Source organism: Brachyhypopomus gauderio, chromosome 6 (assembly GCF_052324685.1).
Source record: "Brachyhypopomus gauderio isolate BG-103 chromosome 6, BGAUD_0.2, whole genome shotgun sequence".
Classification (NCBI taxonomy): Eukaryota; Metazoa; Chordata; class Actinopteri; order Gymnotiformes; family Hypopomidae; genus Brachyhypopomus; species Brachyhypopomus gauderio.
In genome coordinates, this window is record NC_135216.1 from 10,499,813 (window position 1) to 10,524,250 (window position 24,438).

Sequence of the window (24,438 nt, forward strand, 5' to 3'; positions counted from 1 at the left end):
GTTTTGGTACTCACACAACAGCTTGATATTTATTGTTATCTGTTTTATTGGTAACCTGCTGTTCATCCTCTTTGCGTGATGAGAAAGATGGGTCCCAAGTATAATTGGGTTTCAATAATAGATTCGAGGATCTCAGAAGACCAAAATTAGTTAGGGCAGAAAAATATATTTACACTAAATCATTCACCACACACACACACACACACACACACACACGCAAAACACAAACAATTGAAAAACTTAAGACAGGCAATTGAAGATCTGCCAAACATAAATTTAATTTATTGTACTTCAGAATCCAGACTCTGTATACTCTACATGAATTTAAACACACACACACACACACACACACACACACACACACAGGTAACGACAGGCAGTATGTGGAAGTTCGGCTATCCCGATGCCAAATCCCCTGCACAGATAGCAGCGAGGCCTTTTTTTTTAAAGGTAAAATGCGATGGTGAATGGCCCAAAACAGTCTCATCAGTAAAGCTCTCGTGGAATGTGCCCAGGAACGCTCCATTGACCTTCATTGCAGGAAGACACCGGTCTGGCCAGAAGAACGGCGAGGCTGATCATTAGATCCAGAAGCTGGTCCTGTTCAGAGCAGCCCTGCTGAAGCGGGGGGGGGGAGCGGCGGGGCGGGGCCGAGCGGGTCGAGCCGCACGGGTGCGCCGCGTGCAGGAGCTCGTGCTGTTCCAGGGGTCGCTCCAGCTGCCGCAACACTCCGTTCCCTTGGCAACGGCGGGGTGGGGGGGCATGGTAGGGGAGTACTAGAGGCTCAGCTGCTCCAAGGGTCTTCACCTGAAACAAAGCGCACACAGGCACGCCCACACAAAACACACACACTTACGGTCCTGCTGCAGTATGAGTCATCCATCATGGCCGAACACACGCCCCCCACCCCCCACACACACACAGGGGCCATGGGTGAGTCACACGTGTGCCAGAATATATTCATTCTCCTTCACAGACACGTTAGAAAGCCGCATGCATCACCACGTTGCACCCATTCATATACATGAGGGAACTGGTGTAAAAACATGCTCTGAATGGATGGGGAGAAGCTACAGAGATCTACACACCGATCTAACTTCACAGTGAGCTCCTGGTTTGCTGTGGAGGAAGTAGATGCAGACCGCTACACAGCGGCCCGAGAACACGCCCTCCACCACGCTCATCACAACCAACGGCGCCCACAGGATCAGAGTGGTGCTCTGGGGAGAGAGGGAGAAACACTTCTTAGCATGTGGCACGTGTGTGTGTGTGTGTGTGCGCGAGATCTCACACACACAAGGTTGGACAGAGAGCACCAACGTGCGTCGCCAGGAACTTCAGCCATACTGGTACCAATCAAGTCGCTCCACGCAGGATAATGCGAAGCAGCGGAGAGCAGGGGAGGGGACCGTTTCAGGGTAATGAAAAGAGGCTCTTGGAAAGGAGCTTTATGAGAGGCAGTCTGTTCTCAGGGGGAAGGTGGGGGGGGGGGGGGGGGGGGGTGGGAGAGCAAACGGCTTCCCCGCTGCATCTGGCGTGATGATGAAACACGTGTCTTATTGAGAGAGACAAGGGGAAGGAGGAGGAATGAGAAAGGGAGGCGAGAGGAGGCGTGATGAAGAATGGTGATACTTCTCCCTCCCACTGTATACTATCGTTTTGCTAAGTGACCATTACGGTTTGACGGACATGATGAATCTCCGAGAGCGATCAGAATTATCCAGGCGGTCTGGATAATTGAGCAAGAGCTACCAAAAATCCAGTTTATTATTAAAAAATAAATAAATAAAAAAAGACTTTGAAATCGGTGCTGTTTTAAAGTTCTCAACAGATGCTCTGCAGATATCAGAGCAATGTTATACAACTCTTCCTGGATTTACAGAAGTCATGAAGAGCCACCACTGTCCCAAAGGCTGAAAAGGCAGCAGTATTTGCAAGGCCTCTGACCATCTGTGGATCATCGTCCTCTTACATACTTCAAGTCTAAAAACCCCAAACCTCAACCAGTTTAATTCAAATTCCATGAGCTTTCATCATTGCCTTTACAGAAAATTCACTGATGTACACGCATGGAAAAAACGAGGAGAATATGATGTCTCATAAAAGCTTATAAATAATTACTTACTTGCCGGGTACTACACAGTATTACTACAATTTATTGATCATTCAGTGCATTTCCAGCTGGTCTTGGCCACTCACGTAAATGCGTGTGGGGTCAAAGGGACACTCGTCTGTGATGCTGAAGGAACTCATGCCATCCGGTAGGTTGCACTGCTCAAGAAGACCCTTGCTGCCATGGATGATGGTGCACACCACGGAAACCATCAGCCCGACAAACGAGGCAGCTGCCAGCAGACCACTTCCTGCGCTCAGCACGCACACAGACCACATCTGGACAAGGAAAGGAGTTTTACTCGCTAGCAGCTCTGCTGAGGGGACCTGCACGAACACATTGTGCCACAAGAGGGAGACAGAGCAGCAATAAAATATTTGTATTGATATACAAATATATGATTTGTATATCAATACAATATCTGTATCTGTATCTGATATCTGTATCTGTATTTAGTATCAGTGCCAAAAGAACAACGGTTAAACATATGCGCACAAGTCTGTGTCTAATGAGCTTCAATTATGATACAGTGGAGGAGAACTGGAGAGATGTTCGTTAGCTCACAGACAACCTGAAAGGGGACTGGACGCATTAGGCAATTCTCTCGAGGAGTTTAGAAAGCTCTGAACATACACGAGAAAGCTAAAAACAGAGTTTACAATCCGTTTCAATGGATATTTACAAAAAAAAAAGTTTAGAGAGAATGGGTATCAGATAGCTTTCATGATAAAAACTTAGGCAAAACAGGTCTGGCATGTGCAGTTTGACAATGCATGGATTATACACTCAGCATGCTCACCATTTTGATTATTATTAATAATTTCCTCACTCACTAATGCATCACAAAACTTTCATTTAAATCCAGTTTTAAAGGATGAATCTTCATGGTAGTCAGGTGTTCACTAGTGAACGATGACAAATATGGTTCTGATGCCGCTACCTTCTTACTACACGATAATATCTTTAAAGCCCATACAGCTGGAGAGCTGTTACTTACGCACTGAACTGAGAGCAACAGCACCAGCTAACAAACATAGTGGACGCTTGAACCCTGTCCACATACCAATGAAGAAGCAGTCCACATGAAAAAAGGAGTTTCTCAAAGAAATGTGTGCATTTTAAATTATGAATATTAAATCACTGAAACAGTTCAACATACTGTCTGACTGCTTCAAAGGGAGGGAGGGGGCTTCTGGGAGTCCTGAGCTTACCAGTTCCCGACTCTTCTCACGTTTAGAGAGGACTATTACCAGTATTCCAACAATGACTCCCTGAAGAAAGAGAGAGGCAGACGATGAACATGGAGCATAGGGGAGAAGGAGGTGGAACCGGACACAATGCAATCCATCGTCTTGGATTTTTCGACCCGTTTTATTCAGTGGTGCTCCATTCTGTGTTTGATGCATCATAGGCGATGATCCCTTACACAGCGATAACATGGTAACATGACAGGTAAAGCTAGGGATGCCCCGATCCAATCTCAAAGATCAAAATCGGGCTGATCATGGCATTAGGCTTTTCTGAACACAAACCTAAGCCAGATCTTTGTCGTAAACAATACAACAGCGTCCAACAGCGAGGCGTAATGTCTGCAATATGAGTGTTTCACGGGGTGGTAGTGGATCTGCATTCAATACTACAAATTTAATACAGCACCTAAAAATTTCTATGGCCAAGAAGATCACAGAGTCACTGAATACATTGTTTTAGATTACCAGCCGATCGCTGGGGTAGAGAATACAAGCTTTTGCAAGAATTATGAAAAAAGCAATGGATGATCTAGTACAAAATGTGGGCTGCATGGCGCATATGCTTCAGCTGGTTGTACACGAGGGGCTGCTGTCTCAGCGCAGCATCACAGACATATTAGCTAACGCAAGGAAGATGCCCTAACCCTAACCCTAGGTCATTTTAAGCACTCACTACAGGCCTATGTACGTCTGGAGGATATAAAGGTTAATATGAAAATGCAGCAGGTAACGGGGAGGCAGCAGGTAACGGGGATGCTCAGGACGTCTCACCACTAGGCCGGCCACCAGTGCCAGGATGTTGGAGATGGCGTACTCCATGGTCTGGGGATTGAGGGTGACGTTCCTCAGCACGGTACCATGCACCAACGCTGACAGCAGGAAGTTCACATGGCCTACCAACACCATACACAGTCCCATCTTCATTAACGACCTGGGCTCTTCCAGATTGGCACAGCAGAGGCCTGTAAAAAAAACACACACACACACACACACACACACACACACACACACACACACACACACACACACACAATGCTGTAAAATAATATGTACCATCAACAACTCAGTTTTTGGTCAACCAAGCAGTACAAAATGTGGTCTGACTTAGGGCTGAACGATTTTGGAAAATAATCTAATTGCAATTTTTTATCTATAAATTGCGATTGCGATTTAAAATCGCGATTTTTTTCCCATTGTTCCACTTCAGGAAACTCTGTTTCGGCATTTTTTATACAGCTCAGATACAGGGTTGCCGGGGGGGGGGGGGGGGGGGGGTGTGTGTGTGTAAAAAATGGACTAAATTTAAGTATTATTATTATATCGTGATCGATCGATCGCCTGTGGTTGGCGCCAGAGCGAACTACTAGCTTTTTTGTCTAAGACGCTCAATGCGTGAGAGTTGGCAACCCTGCAGGTATAGCAACTTGGCTAAAATATGTGCGTGAGGGCATTTGGTAGCGCATATCCAGTGTGTTTAACAAAGCCATGAAGCCGGGATTGTTCACTACATTAACGGACATCATGTCTTTCACTATGAACTCCGTTACTGCCCGAGTTATTTCAGCGTGCCGCTTCCAATTATATCCATAAGGAGTTACACTTTCAAACGGTTCGGTCAGTGAATCCTGTCTGCTGGACCGCGGTCAAGCTATCCGCGCTTTCGCGATTCATCCGCGCTTTAACTCTTATTGCGCCTATATGCGTGATTTTACGGTATTTCGCTGCTCACCGCATACTAAAGCTGTATAAACGCAGAGAAACACTTTTGCGTATTTGAAGATGCAGCACTGGTCGTTGGCATTTTAGCCTTACAAATATGAGGCTTTGTGGTGTTTTTTTTTAATGCTGAAGAAGGTTTGTAGTGTTTCCTCGCGTCGTAGCGACAGTAGCAAGGCATGTTTTACACAGTACCTGACGATGAGCAGCATCTTTTAAAAGCCAAAGTAATTTCACACAACTGATGTGCTGCCCCTCTTTGGTATTAGACTTTCAGTAGTGTCAGCTTCTGTCGAGCCTGAAGCCATTGTGCAACAAGTTAAAGTGCGCTGTGTTAACTTCACTTCTCCACCTCCCTGCCTCCTGCTCGGGTTTGCTCCGTTCGTCCTCGGCTCGGCTCGCTCCCAAGTCACGTGACCAGTTTAAATCACAGCCTGTGCGATTAGACAATCGCGTTTTTAAAAATCGCGAAATTATCGCAAATGCAATTAATTGTTCAGCCCTAGTCTGACTATAAGCCAAAACGTAGTTTGTTCTTTCAAGGCAAACAGACCTTGAGAAATAGACTCTGAATATTTTTATTATGTTGTTGTTCTTAATTTACTTGCAAGTTCAATGCAAGTTAGTTTATAAAATGTCTAATTCATTTACAACAAAAAAAATAATAATCTTTCAACACATTCAACAGAACAATTGCTGGTTTAAAATGACAGGGATAATTCTTTAATGAATCTTCAATGACACCCTCATTAATTCAACCTCCCATAGGGAACACTAGTCCAGTATAATGAGGTCATCTTTAATAACTATCTGTGTTGTTTCTGCATCTGTTCAGGCCAAGGGCAAACTTAGGTACAACATCTGTTCAGCGAGAGAGAGACTGACTATAGCTCACCATCCACTACAGGTCTAAAAATCCCTGATGAGAATACATGTGACTGCAGATCCTTCCACCTTCAAATAAGCACAAATGTTACCAAGACAAAGTCCTTGTATGTGCACTTTAACAAAGTGATTCTGATAGCCTTACCACTCAGTTTACTAACGCTTACTGAACATAAGAGTGGGGTTTCCATATAAAATAAAATATACTCATTTAGCAAAAGTTATGTTGGAAGTCTAGGAACTTCTGACGACTCACTATAACTTTGTCCTGTACATTAGCTTTAGAAATGAATGCAATTTGACTGGTTTGGTGGGTGCGAGGGCTTCTCCGGTTTAGAAAAAAAAACCACTGCTTAAACAGAAACACTAAAGTAGACGTGCTTCTCAGCTACATCATCTTCAGAAGAATGAAGCTTTGGTGCTCACCAGTACTACGTCTTTAAACTCACACTAGATGTTCCAACTAAATTCCAGTACTTGTGCAGACGGCAGAGGTCGTGTTTACCTATTTAAACCTAAAGAGAGTGCACAAGTCCCAACACAGGTCAGGATCATCGTGACCCCAGTATTGATAACATTCACAACACTCTGGTTGAAGCATCTGAAACATCACCTAAATTAACCACTGTACTCTCCACACAAGACTGTTTCAAAGCTGTTTCAACGGTTAAGACAACGAAATTTGGTTATTAAACGCATTACAGACATTTTACAAATGAGGTTTTCAAGTTAACATGAAGTAAAAACATTTAATCCAAGATATGAACTGTTGTCAACAGCTCAAAAGCTCCAACACACCCGGCCTAAACGCTGCAGACAGCTACATCCAGCGACTCCACCTCCCAATATTGATCTCCAGTTTATGATTAAACAACCTCCGCGACTAGATACTTAGTTAGAAGTTAGACACGGTTAATTCACACTTTTCGGGTCAGTACTTGATGACTACATGTGGCAATATGTTACTGTCTGTTGAAACTCACCTGAAATGACCATTTTCATTTAGCTTCTGAAAGGATCATCAGTCATGGTGCCTGAAGTTACACGCCAATCAACCAGCGAGAGATCAACACATCTGCCACATTCAGCAGTAAAATCCCGTGGAACGATGTGGACAGATGTAGCATTCCTAGAGCGCTTGAACTCTAGACTTTGTTAGGTTAGAAAGTCGCTCTGTAAAATGTAGCTCTGTCTGCATGCAAATCGACGTAACCAAACAGGTAACGCCCCGCTGAGTTTGCCCGCAGGTGTTTCACAGAGAGCAAAGGTAACGTTCCTAACTAGTTCGATTTATTTGATCAACCTGAATGTTGAAGTATATTGCATATTTAAATAGTATGAACAATTACGTGGTTCGCCACGTGGTTTCTAAACATATTATCTTATGTAACGGATGGGGTAATTTTAGGCCTAAACCACCAATTATGTCCATTCTGTGTTTTAATACAAGTGTTTATAGAGAGCCATGAAAAGAAAGATTATTGAATAAATTGATTTATTAATTTTACACACACACACACACGCACACACGCACACACACACACACACACACACACACACACACACACACACACTCGTATGTCTTATAGTTATGTAAAATTGTAATCCACACACACCTTCCAGTAATAAAAATTCAATTAAAAGTATATATTAAAATTATTTTCAGCCAATAACAGAATTGAGCAACAAATTATCATTCATTTATTTGACAGTTGTATATACTAAGCCACATCCCACATCCCCTGCATCACCAGTCTGGGTCTTTAAAATTGCTTTTCTGCCTTTTCTGGATTAGCTAGCTTGTAGTTTACAGATGTCATTGCTATGTTACAGCTGTCACATTCTGGCTCTGCACATCTCCTTCGCGAGGTGACATGGCTGCCCTTGTGGGTGAGATGAATGAGTCGCATGGCAATCAGGTAGAAGATTTCAGTCACGTTTAGAATTATGCAGATGGCTGAAGCCCCCACCATGAAGTATGTGAAGATCTTCTTCTCCGTGGGACGTGCTATGTAACACGTCACCTGCCTGCAGGGCTCAATATCACAGAACACACTGCGGGGCATATCGAAGTTCTGGTAGATCAGATGGAGCAGGTAGAGGAATCCCACCTCGATGCCTGTCTTGAAGAACAGGCTGAAGAGGTATGTCCACCACAGACCCCCGTGCTTCTGCCCGGGGTTGTCGTAGAGCTTTGCGTCCTCGCCATGGGTGAGGCGGTACTTGCGCTCACGGTCTTCGCGGTACCACACATGCATCACGACCAGGAAGGAAGGGCAGGTGACAAAGATGAGCTGCAGGGCCCAGAGTCGTGTGTGTATAATGGGGAAGTAGTAGTTATAGCAGGCATTGGTGCAGCCTGGTCTTGTGGTGTCACAGTCAAATTGTTTATGATCGTCACTCCACACGCGCTCGGCAGCTACCACAAACACCATGACACGGAACACGAACACCAGGGACAGCCAGATTCGCCCAAAACCAGTGGAGTATTTATTTACCCCACTGAGAAGGGATTCGAGGGTCTTCCAATCCATGAATGGAGGTTTTCAAAGTTAGATGAGAATCGTTAGTAAGGAAGCTGGATGATGCCTTCAAGTGGTGCAACCAACTGACAGCAGTGACAGGCAATCCTTACAAACCAGTAGAAACACAGGAAAAATAACCCTACTCATTAAGAGTGCCTTTAATCATAAAGTATTCTATAATGAATTTTAAAATGGGTTCAGATTTCAACTTGACTCAAATAATACACAATAATCACAAGTATTTTTCATACGACATAAAAAATCCATCATATTACAATTATGTAAATTACATTACTATCTGCAATTGTAAATACATGCAAATTACATAGTATAATATGTTTAATTTTTACATAGCCCAATAGTAACATATGAAATCACCAAGGTGCCATACCTACAATGTTGCTTGATCCATCATTTTATTATATGAATAAGTTGCCTAGTTCATCACTAACGTTTGACTAGCTGTTTTTCTAGCATCTACTCACTCTTATGCTGGATTGTAGGACTATGTACTTGTCACACACTTTGTCGTGAAGGGGTGTGGCTTCATCATCTTCTTATCTGCATACTGACTTTGCATGGGAGGCTTTTAAAGTGGCTACTAATCCACTGGCACAAAGGCAATCTGTAAAAACGTCATTCAGTTATGTACTTGAATAGTAATTTAATTTACTTTCATATTTTCATGTTCCCCAGACTACTTAAGATATGGCTCTGCTTTACTATAATTAAAGGGATAACTTCACCATGAAATTAAACTCTTGACCCACCTGCTTTCTGGAATTTACCTGCTAATTCATGTGACAAATGTTGAATGAATGAATACGCGCTTGTATCTTGGATGTTATTATACCTGTGGTGCTGTAAATGCATGAAGCATATCTGCCCCTAATGATGAATGTATTCTCACTCCATTTTTGTGACTTGTTACCCCAGATGACCTTCGCCTTGCCTTAAAAGCAGAGATAAGCTTTGTCGCCAAATATTTTATTTACCCAAGACAAGGAGCACAGAGAACAAAAGTTCTGGACATTTTAAATTTTAAATTACATGATTAATACCTGATATCACCCGGATAGGGGTTACTAACAGGCACTGACTAATCAAAACAGTTTGTTTTATAGGGAGTTTCTTCTAAGACTTCACCTATTGATAGTTACTCATATCAGAAGTTTTGGTGTCTTAATCACAACTCAGGTGTTGTTATAAAAAAATTAATAATTGCCAGCTATATGCATAACACTGCACATGCATGCTTGACCCCCCTCCCCCACTACCACACAGCAGACATGCTTTATACTAAATAAATTAGCACTACAAGTCTCAAGACATTATGAACTGTTTGTGGCTATCTCAGCAATTGCATTCATTGCAAATGGTGAAGTACAGTAGGTGTAGTTGGTCAAGCTGAGTCATAATGGTGAGTTATAATGGAAAGTAGTTCGTTGAGGTATAATGGTTATATTTGGTCTCAGAGCACTAATACTGATTCTTGTGTATCTTTGTTGTTGACCGTTGATGAGCAGTTTCTGATTTTCCCCCAATTCACACATGAGACACAAGACAGTTATTTTATTGCTTAGTTTTATTATGAGGTTTGCCAACATCACTATATGAGAAAACATCAAAAGCAATATTTAGACAGAAGCAAGCTCAAGTTTTGTTACACTTTACTGTAAAAATCTATAATTACAGTAACTTAAAAAATAGAACACAACAAAAAAAGTTTTAGTACTAATTAAAGAAATAACATGTAGTGATCTGCCTGCTTAATATGCTTATTTTCCTTCTCTTTATGATATTAAGATACTGTAACATACAGACTGGGACAAAAATACACACATAAGGGGGAAAAAACTACATTTTCTCTCTTAGCTGTCTGAGTTCAAGAGATGACTAAGCCATAAGCAGGAGCACAGACGTCCTCGGTTGTGGTATGACCATTGGCTTTGTCTAACAGAGTAAACTCTTGCATGCTGTCTTTATTACATTTGCTGGCCAGTGAAGAGACGGCTGCAGTCTGGTTGTTGAGTTTGTGCGAGACGACACATTCGCGGCAACGCTTACAAACGAGGTACAGTATCTCGCACAGAGTGAGCAGGATGCAGACAAAGCTGACCACCAGCAAAAAGATTGTGAATATGCGCTTCTCCGTTGGACGGCCGATGTAGCAGTCTGTCACCTGGGGGCAGGGATCCTCCTGACACCTCACCAGCAGAGGGAAGAAGCTGGCTTCGTAGATGTAAAACACGAGGAAAATGAAGACCGCGTCCACAGACATCTTGAATATGAGGCTGAAGAGATATGTCCACCACAGTCCTCCTCGCTTCTTACTGGTATTTTGGTAGAGATGCTCACAGCCCTCGCCATGTTTCAGTTCGTGCTTCCTCTCGCGGTCGTCACGGTACGCCACATGCAACACCACCAAGAGAGACGGGCAGGTGACGAAGATGAGCTGCAGTGCCCACAGACGAGAAGGAGAGATGGGGAAGAAATGGTCATAGCAAACATTGTGGCAGCCCGGCTCCCGGGTGTTGCATTCAAAGTCTTTCTGCTCATCAGCCCACACCTTCTCGGCTGCCACCAGCAGCACCATCAGACGAAAGATGAACACCACAGAGAGCCATATGCGGCCGAAAGCGGTCGAGTACTTGTTGACGCCACTAACTAGCCCCTGAAGGAAAGCCCAGTTCATTTTTAAACACAGACACTAACACTTGAACACGCTCTTTGAAAGCAGAAGGTTCTGTGTTGGTCTTTGCTGATAGAACCTGAGGTGTGGCGTTCACTTCAGCTATTACGTGACCAAACTCTGACCAACTAAGTGAGCAAACATGGTGAGACTTATTGTCTGTGTGTGTGTGTGTGTGTGTGTGTGTGTGTGTGTGTGTGTGTGTGTGTGAGAGAGAGAGAGAGAGAGAGGGAGAGACAGAGAGAAAGAGAGACAGAGAGGGTGTGAGAGAAATAGAGATTCATCTTACTAAATGTGAGGTTTAGTTGAGTTCTCTTATCGCATAATCGTTATTTAATTTATTTGAGGTGTCGTAATCTGTTTCAGATGTAGTAAACTTTCATGCAGTAGACAGCACTTTTTAAACCTGTTTCACTGTTAGTACATTATTTATTCGTATTCTCCCAGCTCTAGGCACATAATATCCAACACTGAACTGAAAAAAATAATGTTTGCCTACAAATGTCAACCAACAATGTTATGTGCTCATGAGTTACCTGAACATTTTCCACTGTTGTTTCGTGGCTTGAAACTGACCTAATAATATTACTTACCTCAAAGGCAGATACGCATATTATTTCAACGGAAATATTTGCGCTTTCTCGAACATCTGGCTACACCCGACAGATGCAATGATACTTAGAGGGTGCTGTGTAACATCTGTCGCCTCTTCCAGTTACTCACAGACATGTTCAGCGATGCTGTTAATAATAATACGAGGGTAGGCAACAGAAGTTTCCTTTAATTCCCCCTCCTGGTGGGATAACTACTTCCTGCACCGACCTGGGACCGTCGCTGCGGGCGGAGAGGTCAGTAACGTCGAGACCGCTCGCCATAACACCCGAGTGATATTATACTGCAGCATCCCAGGACAATGTGACCCTTCTCGGATCACCTTCATTAGCTAGTCGGGACGACTCGGGACTACGAGGCAGCGCACAGGGCGGTCGGGCCCACGTCTACCAGGGGAGTGCACCGCCCGCGTCGCCCGCCGCACGGTCCCTTCCTCCGGCTGCGGTCAGGCAGCGCCAGCGCGGGGAGGTAAGGCGGACGCAGCCCGCTCGCTGGCGGCAACGAGCAGTCCGTTTAGTCCCGTTTATCACAGCTTTGCGTGTCAGCTGCCATTTCACATCCGCAATTTAAAAAAAAAAGAAAAAGTGGCAACAAAAATTCGTTACAGTGTCTTTTGTTTCGATATTGTATCCGGCGACGTCGCGGTGTAACCGGACTTGTGTGTCGTGTGGAGGCTGTCCGAAGTAATTCAGTGAGAAACAAGAGAAACACGGTTCAAAACAAAAGGTTTCAAGTGTGCCTTCGCAAACCGCTAGCTCGGTAGCTAAAGCTAGTAAGCTACCGCTAGCTAACTGCTGAAAACTGCAGCGAAACACATGAGAGAAAAGCTGTCACAGTTGCAGAAACTGCTGTAAACCCGCACGTCGTTACGCATTTAAGCGCAATGGACGTGTTTAACTTTCGCAGTAAGAATTTTCATGGCCCGAAGGACTTTCCTGTGGTGAGCTTAATGCCTCGGGAATTTTTTATTTTTATTTGACAGACGTCTTTTAGCCCCTGCGGTGACTTGTGGACCATGCGACAGTGGTGCCTCCCTGCTGTGGCTCCACGCACCGAACCGCTCCCCACGGGCCGACTATCACCTCAGCTGTCAGGTAAGCGGGGCTCACAACGGCGCAACACGTTACACATTTCATTTACGTGCCCACATTCAGTTCAAAATAAACTTTAGATATGTTTTTTTATTTCCCCCACAGTTACAAACAAAAAAAGTTAATAAAATTTGTTTACTGGAAATTGTTTGTAGTACTTTTGTCATTAATAATTCAATTCCACATGCACAAGTATGAAGTCAACTCTTCTCTCAGATGCCAGGATGGAGTGTTGTGATGTGGAACCTCGCTATACCATTGAGCAGATCGACCTGCTTCAGCGTCTCAGGCTTTCGGGGCTAACCAAACCTCAGATAATCCAAGCCCTGGAGTCTCTAGAGAGACTGGAACCAGACCACCGCACCCCTTGCTGTGACAATCACTCGGCCCCACCCACTGCTCCTACCTCCGCGGCCACGACTGCGCCCTCTTCCTCCTCCTCGTCCTCCTCCCTCACCTCAGCTACCACACAAACCCCTGTCCTGGATGCTGCACTGTCACCTAGCAACAGCTACGACGCTTCACCTCCACCTCTGTACCCACCCAGTGGAGTTCAGAGGTCGTTCAGTTACGATCTGGCAGAAGAGGACTGGGATCTGGAGGAAAAGGTGGAGGAATACATGAGGTATACAATTGCATTGTGTTTCTTCATGTCGCTGGTGTTTGCTCAGAACATTAAAGAGAGGGAGAGATTAATATAACCACAGATAATGGTAGCAAATATCCCAGGAGGCATGGTGTAATTTTCAGAGAATGACAAGTCTTTCTGAAGTGGGTCAGGTGGACTGGGATAGATGGTGAGATGGCTAGTTTTGATGGGATGTTTTAAAGCTCTTTAACTTCTTGAAGTTTCAGGTTGTGCTGGACTCTAAGGCTTGTGGCACTAGGACTGTGAAAATACTTCTAATGGTGTAATTATCATATAGTAAGATGAGTAATTTGACTGTAATTTTAAGATGAAGGTAAATATAGTTATGAAAAATGTAACAATGTTCCTGTTCATTAAGGCAATGTTAACATGATATAAATTAAAATAAAACTTTAAAATTCTTTCATCTGCATTTGGACTTTTTAGTCCCTCCTAGATTTTGATATTCTTTAGTTGAATGTATAGACAAAATGCTTTGGGTAATCCTGTTGTTACTTAAATGTAAAGTCTTTTGAGGATGCATGCTGTGTTTTTCATTTTAAGAATGCGCACTGTGTCTAAAGAGTTTCAGAAACGAATTCTAAAAATAGCTATTTGTATGTACTGGTGCTGTTATGTTTTCCTCATTTCTACAACATGCCTGTTGTTCGGTGAAATGCGGTCATGGCTGATCACTGGACGGTGTCTGCATTTTGGAGCCTTCTTTACACTCTTGTTGTGTTTTTTTCCTACTTGACAGTTTTTCTCCCTCACACCCAGTGGTGATCAGGGCTGCTCAGAATAGAAAACGCTTGATGCAGTGTGATAAAGAAAGAAAAAGGCTTATGTAAATGTGACTTGATTGGACCGTTTCCCACCGTTACAGTGTAATTTGTTCATGTTGTCATTTCAGGCAGGAAATTGCAGAAACTGTTAAAATGATAAAACACATTAGAAATAGCTGCTTTCACTGTTTAATTTAGCTTTAAACTTAAACTGCTTCATTACGTTCTCTGATATCATGGCTCACAATATATCATCTAATTAGTGTTGTAGCTCGTTAATAATTTAGCTGTAACAGTAATAACATCACAGTGCATAATAGCTCAGGTACGTGCGCATCTGGTATTAGACTCCATGTCTTGGTGCAGTGACTGGTGTTGTTTATTTGATGTGTCACCCCTAGGCCTGTGTTGTTTTTAGGAGGGACAGTAACCTGGTAAAGGAAGAGATCAAGGCTTTCCTCAATAACAGGAGAATCTCTCAGGCTATAGTTGGGCAAGTCACAGGTAATGGATAAAACTCACTTTGACATCCAGTGCTGTAATGGCTTTAATATTGGTGACAAAATGAGATGTAATGGTACGCTCTCCCTGTAGAGAAAGTTGTAAAAGTTCATGTCCGTAAACACTGATCATCAAACATCTGTCACTTTTGAAAAGAAATCACTCTTGGCAGAACTAAAACTGAGTAACTAACTGTTGTGTTCTCTGAGGCAGAGAAAACGTCTATACAAGTCGTTATCATCGTCCCTGTTCCATCCATGTTGTGTTCCCTGCTGTAGGTATCAGCCAGAGCTACATATCCCAGTGGCTACTGCAGCAGGGCCTGGAGATGAGTGACTCCAAACGCAGGGCCTTCTACCGCTGGTACCTACTGGAGCGCAACAGCCCAGGTAAGCAGGCTGCTCGGACCAGTAGCAGAGGCACTTGGTCTTCACATGGGCATCTGAAGGAAAGGAGAGCTGCTGTGGGTTTTTTGTTCGTCTAACATTCAGTTCCGTCACACTTACCTTCCATATGCTTTCCATGCTAATGATTTCGTATAAAATATCAAGTCTGAAACGGGGCCTTAAGAAACTATATAAAGTGTTGTTGACCTAATGAATTGAAATGAAACCGAGCGATTTCATTTACCATTATTTATATCGCTGAGTTAATGTTGAGTTTGGCAAATCCTATAGATGTGCATACTGTTTAGGGAATGAACTTCGCAGCCTGTCATCCAGCCAAATCACTCACTTACTCATATTAAAAAGAGTGAATGTGACAATATCTGAAGGGGATCATGAAGTAATGTGGAGACTGAAGCCACCGGGACCCCCTACCTCTCGCTTCCTTTCTGCGGAGTCCCAGACTAGGTTGTGCACTGTAGCTCTCAGTCCTGATCCTGGGCCTGGAACCTGCTGGTTTTCTTGATGTCCCTGCTCCACCTAACACTACTAACACAGCCGCTGGCATGTTGCTTTGTAATCCTCTGCAATGCTGCAGTGTCGAGCATGCTTCTGCATACTTAATGCCTTGAATTATGAACCTTGTAACCCGGTGGATTTGAACAGACCGTTTATACAACCGATTTTTATTGAGATATATTTTGAAGGTGGTGCAGACCCATGTATAGTAAACTTTGTCAGCCTTTGGAAGAGATCATAGTTAACGTCCAGTTTTCTGATTGCCTGAATGGCTTAAAGGGTTCAGATGGAGTGAAAACCAGCACGCTCAGGGCCCCAGGAGCAGAACTGACACCCCATGGAGTAGACAGAGAGAACTACTGATGCACCTTCTCCCCTGGTACTCTGCACCCCAGTCCCAGCCAGGTAACCTCTATGCTGCAAGGAAGCCTCTAACTTATGGACCCAGCTGCTGTACTTAAAGCTGGTCGATAGGCAATGCATGACCCAGAGAGCATTATTTTGAAAATTTTCAGAGAGATTTATGGATATCATATTATTAAATGTGTAATTCATGTAATGTTTGTTCAACACTTGACACATCTCTATATATGTTAGCATGGATTGCCAAAAAGTGCGTTTTATTATTGCATATTTCACTTTTATTTTGTTATGTCTGTTTAATATGCCTGCAGGTGCTACTCTTTCTATGCGTTCCTTGGTCAAAGAAGAACCTGATTGGAGGGTTGCAGGTAGCCCCGGAGACAGGGCGGCTGTGGGCGGGCCTTTCAGACTACGAAGGGGCAGCCGCTTCACGTGGAGGAAAGAGTGTCAGTCAATCATGGAGAGGTGAGCCAATCACAAAGAGGGAAAACTGGCCAGTCATTGTATCAGCAGGTTATCAGGTCTATTGTCCCATGGGTCTGTTTTCTACTGGAAATAGCTGCTTTTACTGTTTAATTTAGCTTTAAACTTAATTTGCTTCATTACATTCTCTGATATCATGGCTCAGAATAATTATAAAGATGTTATAGACTATACGGTTAAGAAAAAAAACATCTAATTAAACATAGACATAAATATAGAGATTCATAGACAGGTTATTGACCAAAATTGGTCCAAAACATAATTTCAAACCGTTTTAGAAGCATCCCATTTCCCAGAAAGAAGGAAGGATTGTGTCCCAGAGGGTGAACTCTGAGAGCATGCTGAGATTAGCAGGGCATCCACATTGCGTTGTGTATGGTAGTTCATTCATTTATATTCAAATAAATAAAAAACTTTGAAAAATGTGTGAAAATGGCCAGGGGGCTCCAGATTTATACTGCAAATCAGCTTGCAGTAGATGAATCTTCAAAACTGGAAATTAGGGCTGGAAATATAATGGGAAATCACTTTTTTTTTACTGTGTGCTGTGTGCATCCTGAACGAACTCTGACTTTCTAGTGTTCCATCAGTGATGTATGTTTATTTATGAGGTAAAACCCAATTCTTCCAGTTTGGAAAACAATCGTAAACAAAGAAGTGTTGAAAAAATTTGCACTGGAGCACTTGATGAACGTCCAAACATAAAGTGAAATGTAAGACACTACATTACAAGTGCATTCTGAAAAAAGGCCTTCTCCATGTTATAGGTAAATTTTATTTACCCCTTGTCCGTGTGTTTGCAGGGTGTCTGCACACAAGTACATTTGTCTCCCACTGCAGTGATTTACAGGCCTATTTTATAGTGAGGTGTCTGAAGCTTTGCCTTTGATAATGGATTTTACATCCAACTCTTAATAAACCTAGTACACCATAAGGTTATTAGACACCGTCATCAGTAACTTGAGTACATGATTTGGTGTTCTTAAGTGTGACTGATTGCACCATAAACTCTACTGTAAAAAGACTCATAGTTTGTATTTAAAATATACAAGCTTTTTGTTTTGTGGCAGAATCCCCACAGTCAGTGCTTGATCTGGGATACATATTTTAATATTTACTTTAATTTATACATTTACTGTTGCATTATTTCTCTTACTTACTATCGGTTCTCTTACTTACTAAATTACTAAATTATTCCCAAGAGGAAGATTTTTTTCTGAAATATCTTATTTATGACTGTTTTAACTGTGATGGTGGGAAAACAAAGATTGAATGTTTATTTTTTGATATATTACCATGCATATTTGAAAAGAAGGATGTCTCAAGTCACCAGCGCATAAGAGATGATATCTTTGGTCAGAATGTAGCTAGATCAATGTGAAGTTATAAGCTGTATTTTGTTACACAGGGATGGTCTGACAGGCTTCATTCATTACCACTAGAGGGCCTTTGGATACAAATTGAAGGCCTGTCAGTCCCTGCTGTAGGCAGTTCAAGTTATCAGGAAGATGACAAAGAGCAAACCCATGGTAACTGCACTGTGAAGGTTGAGGATGTGTAGGTGTTTTGCTCTTCTTTGTCACCTGGGCTATAAACAAGGGCTGTGAAGAGTAATCCTAGAGGTGTGTGTGTGTGTGTGTCTGTCTGTCTGTGCACCTCTGGGCTTTGTTCTTATAATGCAGTGCCAGTCTTCACTATATATAATGTGCTCTGATTTGTTGGATGTCATCTGTCAGTTTCTTTATAGAGAATCAATATCCTGATGAAGCGAAGAGAGAGGAGATTGCCAATGCCTGCAACTCAGTCATCCAAAAACCAGGTGATTAATCCTTCATCGTTTTATATGCAGACTGGAAGCAGCTCTATAAGAGGAAAAATAATGTAAGTGTTCTCTTTGAGGTTTCTGTGTGATTGTGAATGTACACCATGGACTAGATTGTCCAGATTAAAATGAAACTACTGGATTCTTCTGTTTGTGAAATGGCGTTGCAGGGTGCAAACTCTCAGAGTTTGAGAGAGTCACAGCACTCAAAGTGTATAACTGGTTTGCCAATCGTAGAAAGGAGATGAAGAGGCGAGCAAACATAGGTGAGATGGACTGAAATTATGGTATTTTAAAAATTACTCTGTGGTAGTGGGTTAATACTAGGCACCATCTAAAAATTCAAGAAACAAGTTTTGACGTAGAGTAACCCAGGTTTAAATTCTATTGTTTTTTTTAACCCCCTTTTGCTCACTCATCTGTTAACATCTCACTTTCTCAGAGGCTGCCATTCTTGAGAGCCATGGAATAGAGGTGCCAAGTCCCAGCTGTCACTCCAATGGAGAAGAGCTTGAGAACCAAGAGTTTGGGGATCAGGTAGTGAATCAACGATTTGCTGAGCAGGTAAAAGACATGATCTAAGCCACACCCATCTCTTCAGTGATGGATAAAAATGGAATGTGCATTTGTAGCAGCTTTTCAAAAATGCTAAGGTGTCCATCTGTGTGCCCAGGACGAGCTCTCTCAAAGAAAGGAAAGTGAACAGGATGGAGCCACGTTGCCTGCAGTAGAAGTAGTGCCTCTTGCGAGCCCTGCCCAACACATGGATCAGAAGCTGGAGGACTCGAAAAGGGAGGCCGGCGATGAGGAGTGAGCGGTGGCTGGAGTCAACGTCTTATTTTAGTGGCCTGAAATTGTGCCGCTTGGTGTCATTATTAGACATTTCTGAGGATGACATCTAAGTCAGGCCAGACACCAAACTCTCTGGTGCCTCTAGTGGTAGGGAGGCAACCGTATGTATCTACAGTAATCACGCTTGTAGTAATGGCAATATTTATCTCTATACACTATATTGTGCATTCCAAGACGGTCTTAATGCATATTGTAAGAGGGAAAGATGCGTATGGTGCAAACTGGTAACCTTCCACCTCATGCTAAAGCCTTTTTTCCATTCTCTCACTCTTCTCATGTCTAACAGTTTAAAAGCAAACCTCATAAAAGTAAGCAGTGAGCAGTGTGGGCGGAACCTGCAGGACAGGTGTTTGGGTGTGGTGACGGCGTGCACTGAATGTGTGAAGCTTGTGTAAATGCAGGTAGTGTGGAAATATCCTTACTGATATGCAATAGTTCTCATATGGGAAAGGACAACTACACAACCTGAACACCACCACCAACTCAGGTAAAACTAAATTTGGGATTTGGTGGAGAGCATATGGCCCCATATTTACTCAGTATCTCTAAAATCAATAACCTCGGGGTTGGGATTGTATGTCTCAGATCACTTTACCGTGTGTTTATATGTCTTTTTTTTTTCTTTACATTTTTAGTAAGCGAAGCTGAAAGATTTTCTTTAAATATGATCTATTCATAAAGCAGATAATCATGACTTTTCACTCTTTTTATATTAACCACTACTTCAAGCCCTTCTGTACCCAGTCACTTAAGCTATTGTGACCTCTGACTGGTACATGGGCTCTAAAATGCTTCATTTTATATATGAAAAAAATCCTACTTATGGTTTGCTATGAGCACCATTATTACTTTCATAAGCTAATGCAGTATGTAAAGCTACGAAAGACATGTATCTATGTCAAAATTAGAATTTAATGCAAGCTGCTTCCAGGTGGATCCACAGTTTTGGTTTTTATTTTCTCCTCGTCTCTTTGATGCCAAAGCTATGCCAAGGTACGTCATCATAAACAGAGAATACATTTTAATGTGGTCAAAGACAAATTGCCTTTCTCTGATGATGATGAGTTTAAAAGTATGAGCAATGCGGCAAAGTGAAGGGCTTTAAGCCATGATAACTCCAGCCTGGTCCAGCTCTGTGTGAGAGGACGGGGGAGTGTTGCACGCTGCCAAGGCCCATCTCTGTCTGCATTTCCCTGATGACTTCAATAAATCTAGTGTACAAATATAGTCTTGTGTATGGATTTACTGACACCACTTTTTACACCTTATGCACTCGTGACGTTTCTCTTATTAGTGTTGTGGGAGGGGGGGGGGGCACATTGTGCAGAGGTAGATTTATCTTTCAGATCTTTGAAAAAGATAATTTTTTTGTTTAGCATATAGCTAAAATGCTTAGCATTTAGCTTTGTCCTGTGGTAAACAAAAAATGTGACCAAATCTGATATGTTTTCCAACCATATTCTCCTAAATATCATTCGATCTTATAAACTATGAGGTCAATAAAGAGCCAAAACAAAGTTGCTTCACAACCTAAAGCCACACACACAAAGAATTGACACGCCAAGACTTTAAGCCTGCTTTAATCTGAAACAAAATTTTTGTTAAAATCTTAAATTCAAAATTTTTATTGTCAAGAGGGGAAATTGAATTAGTACTAGACAATTGAATTTCTGATACTAATAATTCAACATTACTATTGAATATTTAACTTTTACTTTTAGTCTTTATAGTCACTAAAATATATAATTTTTAAGATGTGCATGTACTTTTTGTTATTGAAATTATTTATAGTTATTGATTATGCCATTGCTAATTAGTGTCATGTAGATGTTGGAAACGTTACAGACTTTGATTGTATTACAGTAGTCTTCAATTACTGCTGCTAATGTGTGATGTGTCCTAGTGCGGTGCTGTTCTCTGCCCAGTGTAGCAGCACTGCTACACGGTGTCTCTCTCCACTCAGTACACTAAATACTGGCCCCTGTATATAGTTCTACACTTGACATGACATCAGCTTTGTAGCTGCTGCCACGCAATCAGTGGAGGTTGAATGTGCCAAGTTTGACATCGGCACAATTACATGCCTAAACATTAAAACTGCAACAAATAATTCAGTTTACTCCCATACATTAATTTATGACCAACTCAATTTTATGCTATCCCTGAGTGACAATAAGCCAGTAATAGCTACATTTAACCAGGAACTTTGCATATTCAAATTAATTCTCTAATACTTAGTCTAAATGATCATTTCAGATGCAAAAATGATGAATTCCACAACCAGATCTTGTTGAGTATTGCCATATTGGGTGGGTTTTCTGCCAAATTGGAAAAAAATGTGCTTTGGCTGGTGGGCAGAACTTGCGCTGGTATATATTTGAGTTAAATATATACATACATAGTGATTATGTAATCTAGTGCCTAGCAATTTCAGTCGTCTTATAGTCTCAGTCCAACTGTATTTTAACTTTTAAGTCAAACTTAGAGTATTCTCTATTTGGTATTATTGGCTAGGAGTAAAGAAAGAATTTCACTGTACATGGAAACAATGAACATTTCCAAGTTTCCAACTGCAGATGACTACATTCTCTTGACTCTTGAAATTACATTTTACTTGTCTTGATAACCAAATGTTTTGAAAACCAAATCACAATATATAATAAAATATGCAGTAATAATAATAGTAGGAATTCAGGGCATACATTCACATGGACCAGCAAGCAAATAGCAGTAGCATTTTACATGATATCAAACCTTTGAGAAGGCGGTTTAGCTTAGTCCTATGAAACAGGTACAAATGTATGAGTAACTGTCTGCTGAAATACATTTCTAATATTATATTAAACTTAACTATAAAAACATCTGCTAAAGATTAGGATAGCATTTCCATTTAAAGATAATGTCTCATGAAAAATGTTGAGGCCTGCTTACCCTGAGACAAGACCGATTTCAAATTATATCAAGAACTAGACAGACAGATGATTCATTTTGGTCTTGGGCACTGCAGTACTATAAGTTGATTTTTTTTTCTTTTATTAGAAATAATATTATTTTACTAATGTTCAAGATGGAAACAATGTTGATGTGACCAGTGTTTACTGTGATTTTATCACTGTTTAAGAGTTCTATGACTTCCTTTTGCCAGTGAGTGGCATATTCACTTTATACGTTATTATGGATGGTTTGATTTTATGGATTAAACTGTGTACTGTGTTTCTACCATGTGAACTATAATTCTGCAGGTCTGCTCCCCAGCCGTGTGCCACTGCACACACCACCACGCCTGCCTCTGAAGCACCAGAGCAGCACTGTACGTTTTTACATGCACCCCTATCATAAACTGTCAGTAGGCTTCTGTCTCAGATCTTATGATCAGTGGAGCGGGACTGCACTGGTGCCACAAAACCCCAGAGATTCCTGGGTAATCAAATGCGTTACGGTGCATTCTTCTGGCCGTAAGGGGCAGGGTGCTGAAAATCAAAAGGCCTCCATCCAGTCTCTTCTTATTCTCTTCCTCTTTAATCAGTGTTTCTCATTGGCTCTAAATACGCCCATGGTGTGTGTCCTCGTCTGGGAAAATACAGCTTATCTTGTTCCATTGTGCTTAAGAACACCAGAAACCTATACTGGTTGCCCACAGACAAACAATGTTTTTTGGATATTATATTTATGTCTTTTGCACAAGGATCATACTTGGTTCGCAAAACAATGAATGTAAACAATCCACTTAAGTGGTGAGAATGAAAGTGTGTGCTTGAGCCCAGTCAGGGGCATACTGGTGGCACAATACTGGTGGCATGATACTGGTGGCACAATACTGGTGGCACAGTACTGATGGCACGAACGCCCCATACGCTCATGTCTCACTCCGATTGGGAGGGAGTTTTTCCCTCTTTCAAATAAGCACAAATCTACCTCATATAATCTGCTGCTTATTAAAATGACTGAGTGCATGTTAGTTCTTAACAAAGAGCCGAAAAAGATAAAAAGGTTCATGTCATGAATCTGGAGTGATTCCTTGAGCAATGAATTGTTTCAGATGACATTTGACTTGCTTAGTGTAAATGTTTGTATTATTTGATGTCTCATGGTAATTATAACTCAATATTATGACAGTCGTAAAAATGTGAAAAGGATCTACCAATATGAATAAAATGTGCACTGAATATTTCATCACCCCCAAACCACTAGAGGGCAATGACAAGTAAGCCATGCTTTTTATATTAAGAAAATGTACTGGAGAGTTGGCATGGCTTAGGTACATTTATTTCCCACAGATTTATTTCTATCCCTAGGGATGGATGCTCATAAGAGTTCTGAGAATTCAATTACTCACTTTAGAAAAATCTTAATTTGATATTCAGGTTCTTCAAATGGTGGTTTAGTGGTTTAGATAAATTGAAACAATTTTTTTTTTTACTTAAATTGAAATTCTATTGCATAATGAAGGGGAAAATGTCATTCTGAGATCACCATTCCTGATGTTTTATTTGAAGACATTATTTGAAAAATATTTAGTTTGTTACAAATATCATAACCTAAAGCTGTACTTTTTATTTGTTTATGCTTGAAAAAGTATTATTGTCTATTATCATAGTCTTAATATTTTCAGTATTTCTATAATTGTGACATCAAAAACCTCTTACAATAGACACATTTCATACAACAGACACTGCCATGAAACAGCTTTCAAGCCAACCAATGAAATCCTGAGCTGATATACAGAAGAAACCTGGTCTAGAGCCAAACTTTCTAATCCCTGAGTTTAAGCACAGATAAAGAATAACGATGAAATGACAATAATGAGGCCAATGTCTAATGTCAAAAATGTGCTAGGGCTGGTAAGACCAGTTGTGTTCAACAACTCTGAACAGAGTAGTAGATATATGGGAATGTGGCAGGTATTGACTGTTGAAAGACAACAATGGCATGCATAGGAGAAGTTGTGGAAGGCTGGAGAATAAAATCACAAAAGCTCAGAGCTTGAGTTTACTCAATGATGGCAACATGAAGGTAAGCCGCACGGAGGGATGTGAAGCTCTCTAGCAGAACTGGTCCTGGAGGAATAAGAGTAGGACTGCCCAGGCAAGTTCTTCCGGTCTTCTCCCATCAGTCACCATTGCAGCGATGGTGGACAGGCTGTTTCTGACACTAGGGTGAGCTTCTGCGCACATCAACAAGGAAGATGAAACACTGATAAAGGAGAAGCAGAAGG

The 24,438-nt window shown here is 41.8% G+C and overlaps 4 protein-coding genes across 6 annotated transcripts; 1 reads left to right on the forward strand and 3 right to left on the reverse strand.

Annotated features, from left to right (window-relative positions):
* Window positions 1-127: 127 nt before the first annotated feature.
* tmem54b (transmembrane protein 54b) lies at window positions 128-7,231 on the reverse strand. The gene is given in 7 exon segments (XM_077007781.1): window positions 128-638; window positions 640-807; window positions 1,089-1,220; window positions 2,200-2,391; window positions 3,325-3,384; window positions 4,135-4,325; window positions 6,948-7,231. Coding segments are annotated over 7 exon segments (819 nt in total). The 5' UTR covers window positions 6,967-7,231; the 3' UTR covers window positions 128-581.
* A 496-nt stretch (window positions 7,232-7,727) lies between these two features.
* On the reverse strand, window positions 7,728-8,689 carry LOC143516237 (gap junction beta-3 protein-like). The gene has a single exon (XM_077007799.1). The coding sequence runs from the start codon at window positions 8,496-8,498 to the stop codon at window positions 7,728-7,730; it is 771 nt and encodes a 256-aa protein (XP_076863914.1). The 5' UTR covers window positions 8,499-8,689.
* A 1,384-nt stretch (window positions 8,690-10,073) lies between these two features.
* LOC143516778 (gap junction beta-4 protein-like) lies at window positions 10,074-11,700 on the reverse strand. 2 transcript variants are annotated; one of them, XM_077008604.1, is made up of 2 exons: window positions 10,824-11,700; window positions 10,074-10,721 (listed from the first exon to the last, which is right to left on the reverse strand). In XM_077008604.1, the coding sequence occupies exons 1-2, from the start codon at window positions 11,182-11,184 to the stop codon at window positions 10,375-10,377; spliced, it is 708 nt and encodes a 235-aa protein (XP_076864719.1). In that variant the 5' UTR covers window positions 11,185-11,700; the 3' UTR covers window positions 10,074-10,374. The 2 variants fall into 2 exon arrangements, with proteins under 2 accessions (XP_076864719.1, XP_076864718.1); XM_077008603.1 differs by having other exon boundaries at window positions 10,074-11,700.
* A 426-nt stretch (window positions 11,701-12,126) lies between these two features.
* LOC143516777 (homeobox-containing protein 1) lies at window positions 12,127-20,450 on the forward strand. 2 transcript variants are annotated; one of them, XM_077008600.1, is made up of 11 exons: window positions 12,127-12,261; window positions 12,776-12,887; window positions 13,101-13,509; window positions 14,716-14,801; window positions 15,077-15,187; window positions 15,983-16,108; window positions 16,378-16,531; window positions 18,286-18,368; window positions 18,542-18,637; window positions 18,814-18,935; window positions 19,045-20,450. In XM_077008600.1, exons 2-11 carry the CDS (start codon window positions 12,809-12,811, stop codon window positions 19,183-19,185), a joined length of 1,407 nt encoding a protein of 468 aa, XP_076864715.1. In that variant the 5' UTR covers window positions 12,127-12,261; window positions 12,776-12,808; the 3' UTR covers window positions 19,186-20,450. The 2 variants fall into 2 exon arrangements, with proteins under 2 accessions (XP_076864715.1, XP_076864716.1); XM_077008601.1 differs by lacking the exon at window positions 15,983-16,108.
* Window positions 20,451-24,438: the final 3,988 nt, after the last annotated feature.

Bases quoted from the DNA above. Each gene is read 5' to 3' on its own strand.
- LOC143516237 (XM_077007799.1), bottom strand. From the start codon at position 8,498: ATGGATTGGAAGACCCTCGAATCCCTTCTCAGTGGGGTAAATAAATAC.
- LOC143516777 (XM_077008600.1), top strand. From the start codon at position 12,809: ATGCGACAGTGGTGCCTCCCTGCTGTGGCTCCACGCACCGAACCGCTC. The intron at 18,638-18,813 runs GTGAGATGGACT...TCACTTTCTCAG, and splicing joins GAAGAGGCGAGCAAACATAG to AGGCTGCCATTCTTGAGAGC. The intron at 18,936-19,044 runs GTAAAAGACATG...CTGTGTGCCCAG, and splicing joins ATCAACGATTTGCTGAGCAG to GACGAGCTCTCTCAAAGAAA.
- LOC143516778 (XM_077008603.1), bottom strand. From the start codon at position 11,184: ATGAACTGGGCTTTCCTTCAGGGGCTAGTTAGTGGCGTCAACAAGTAC.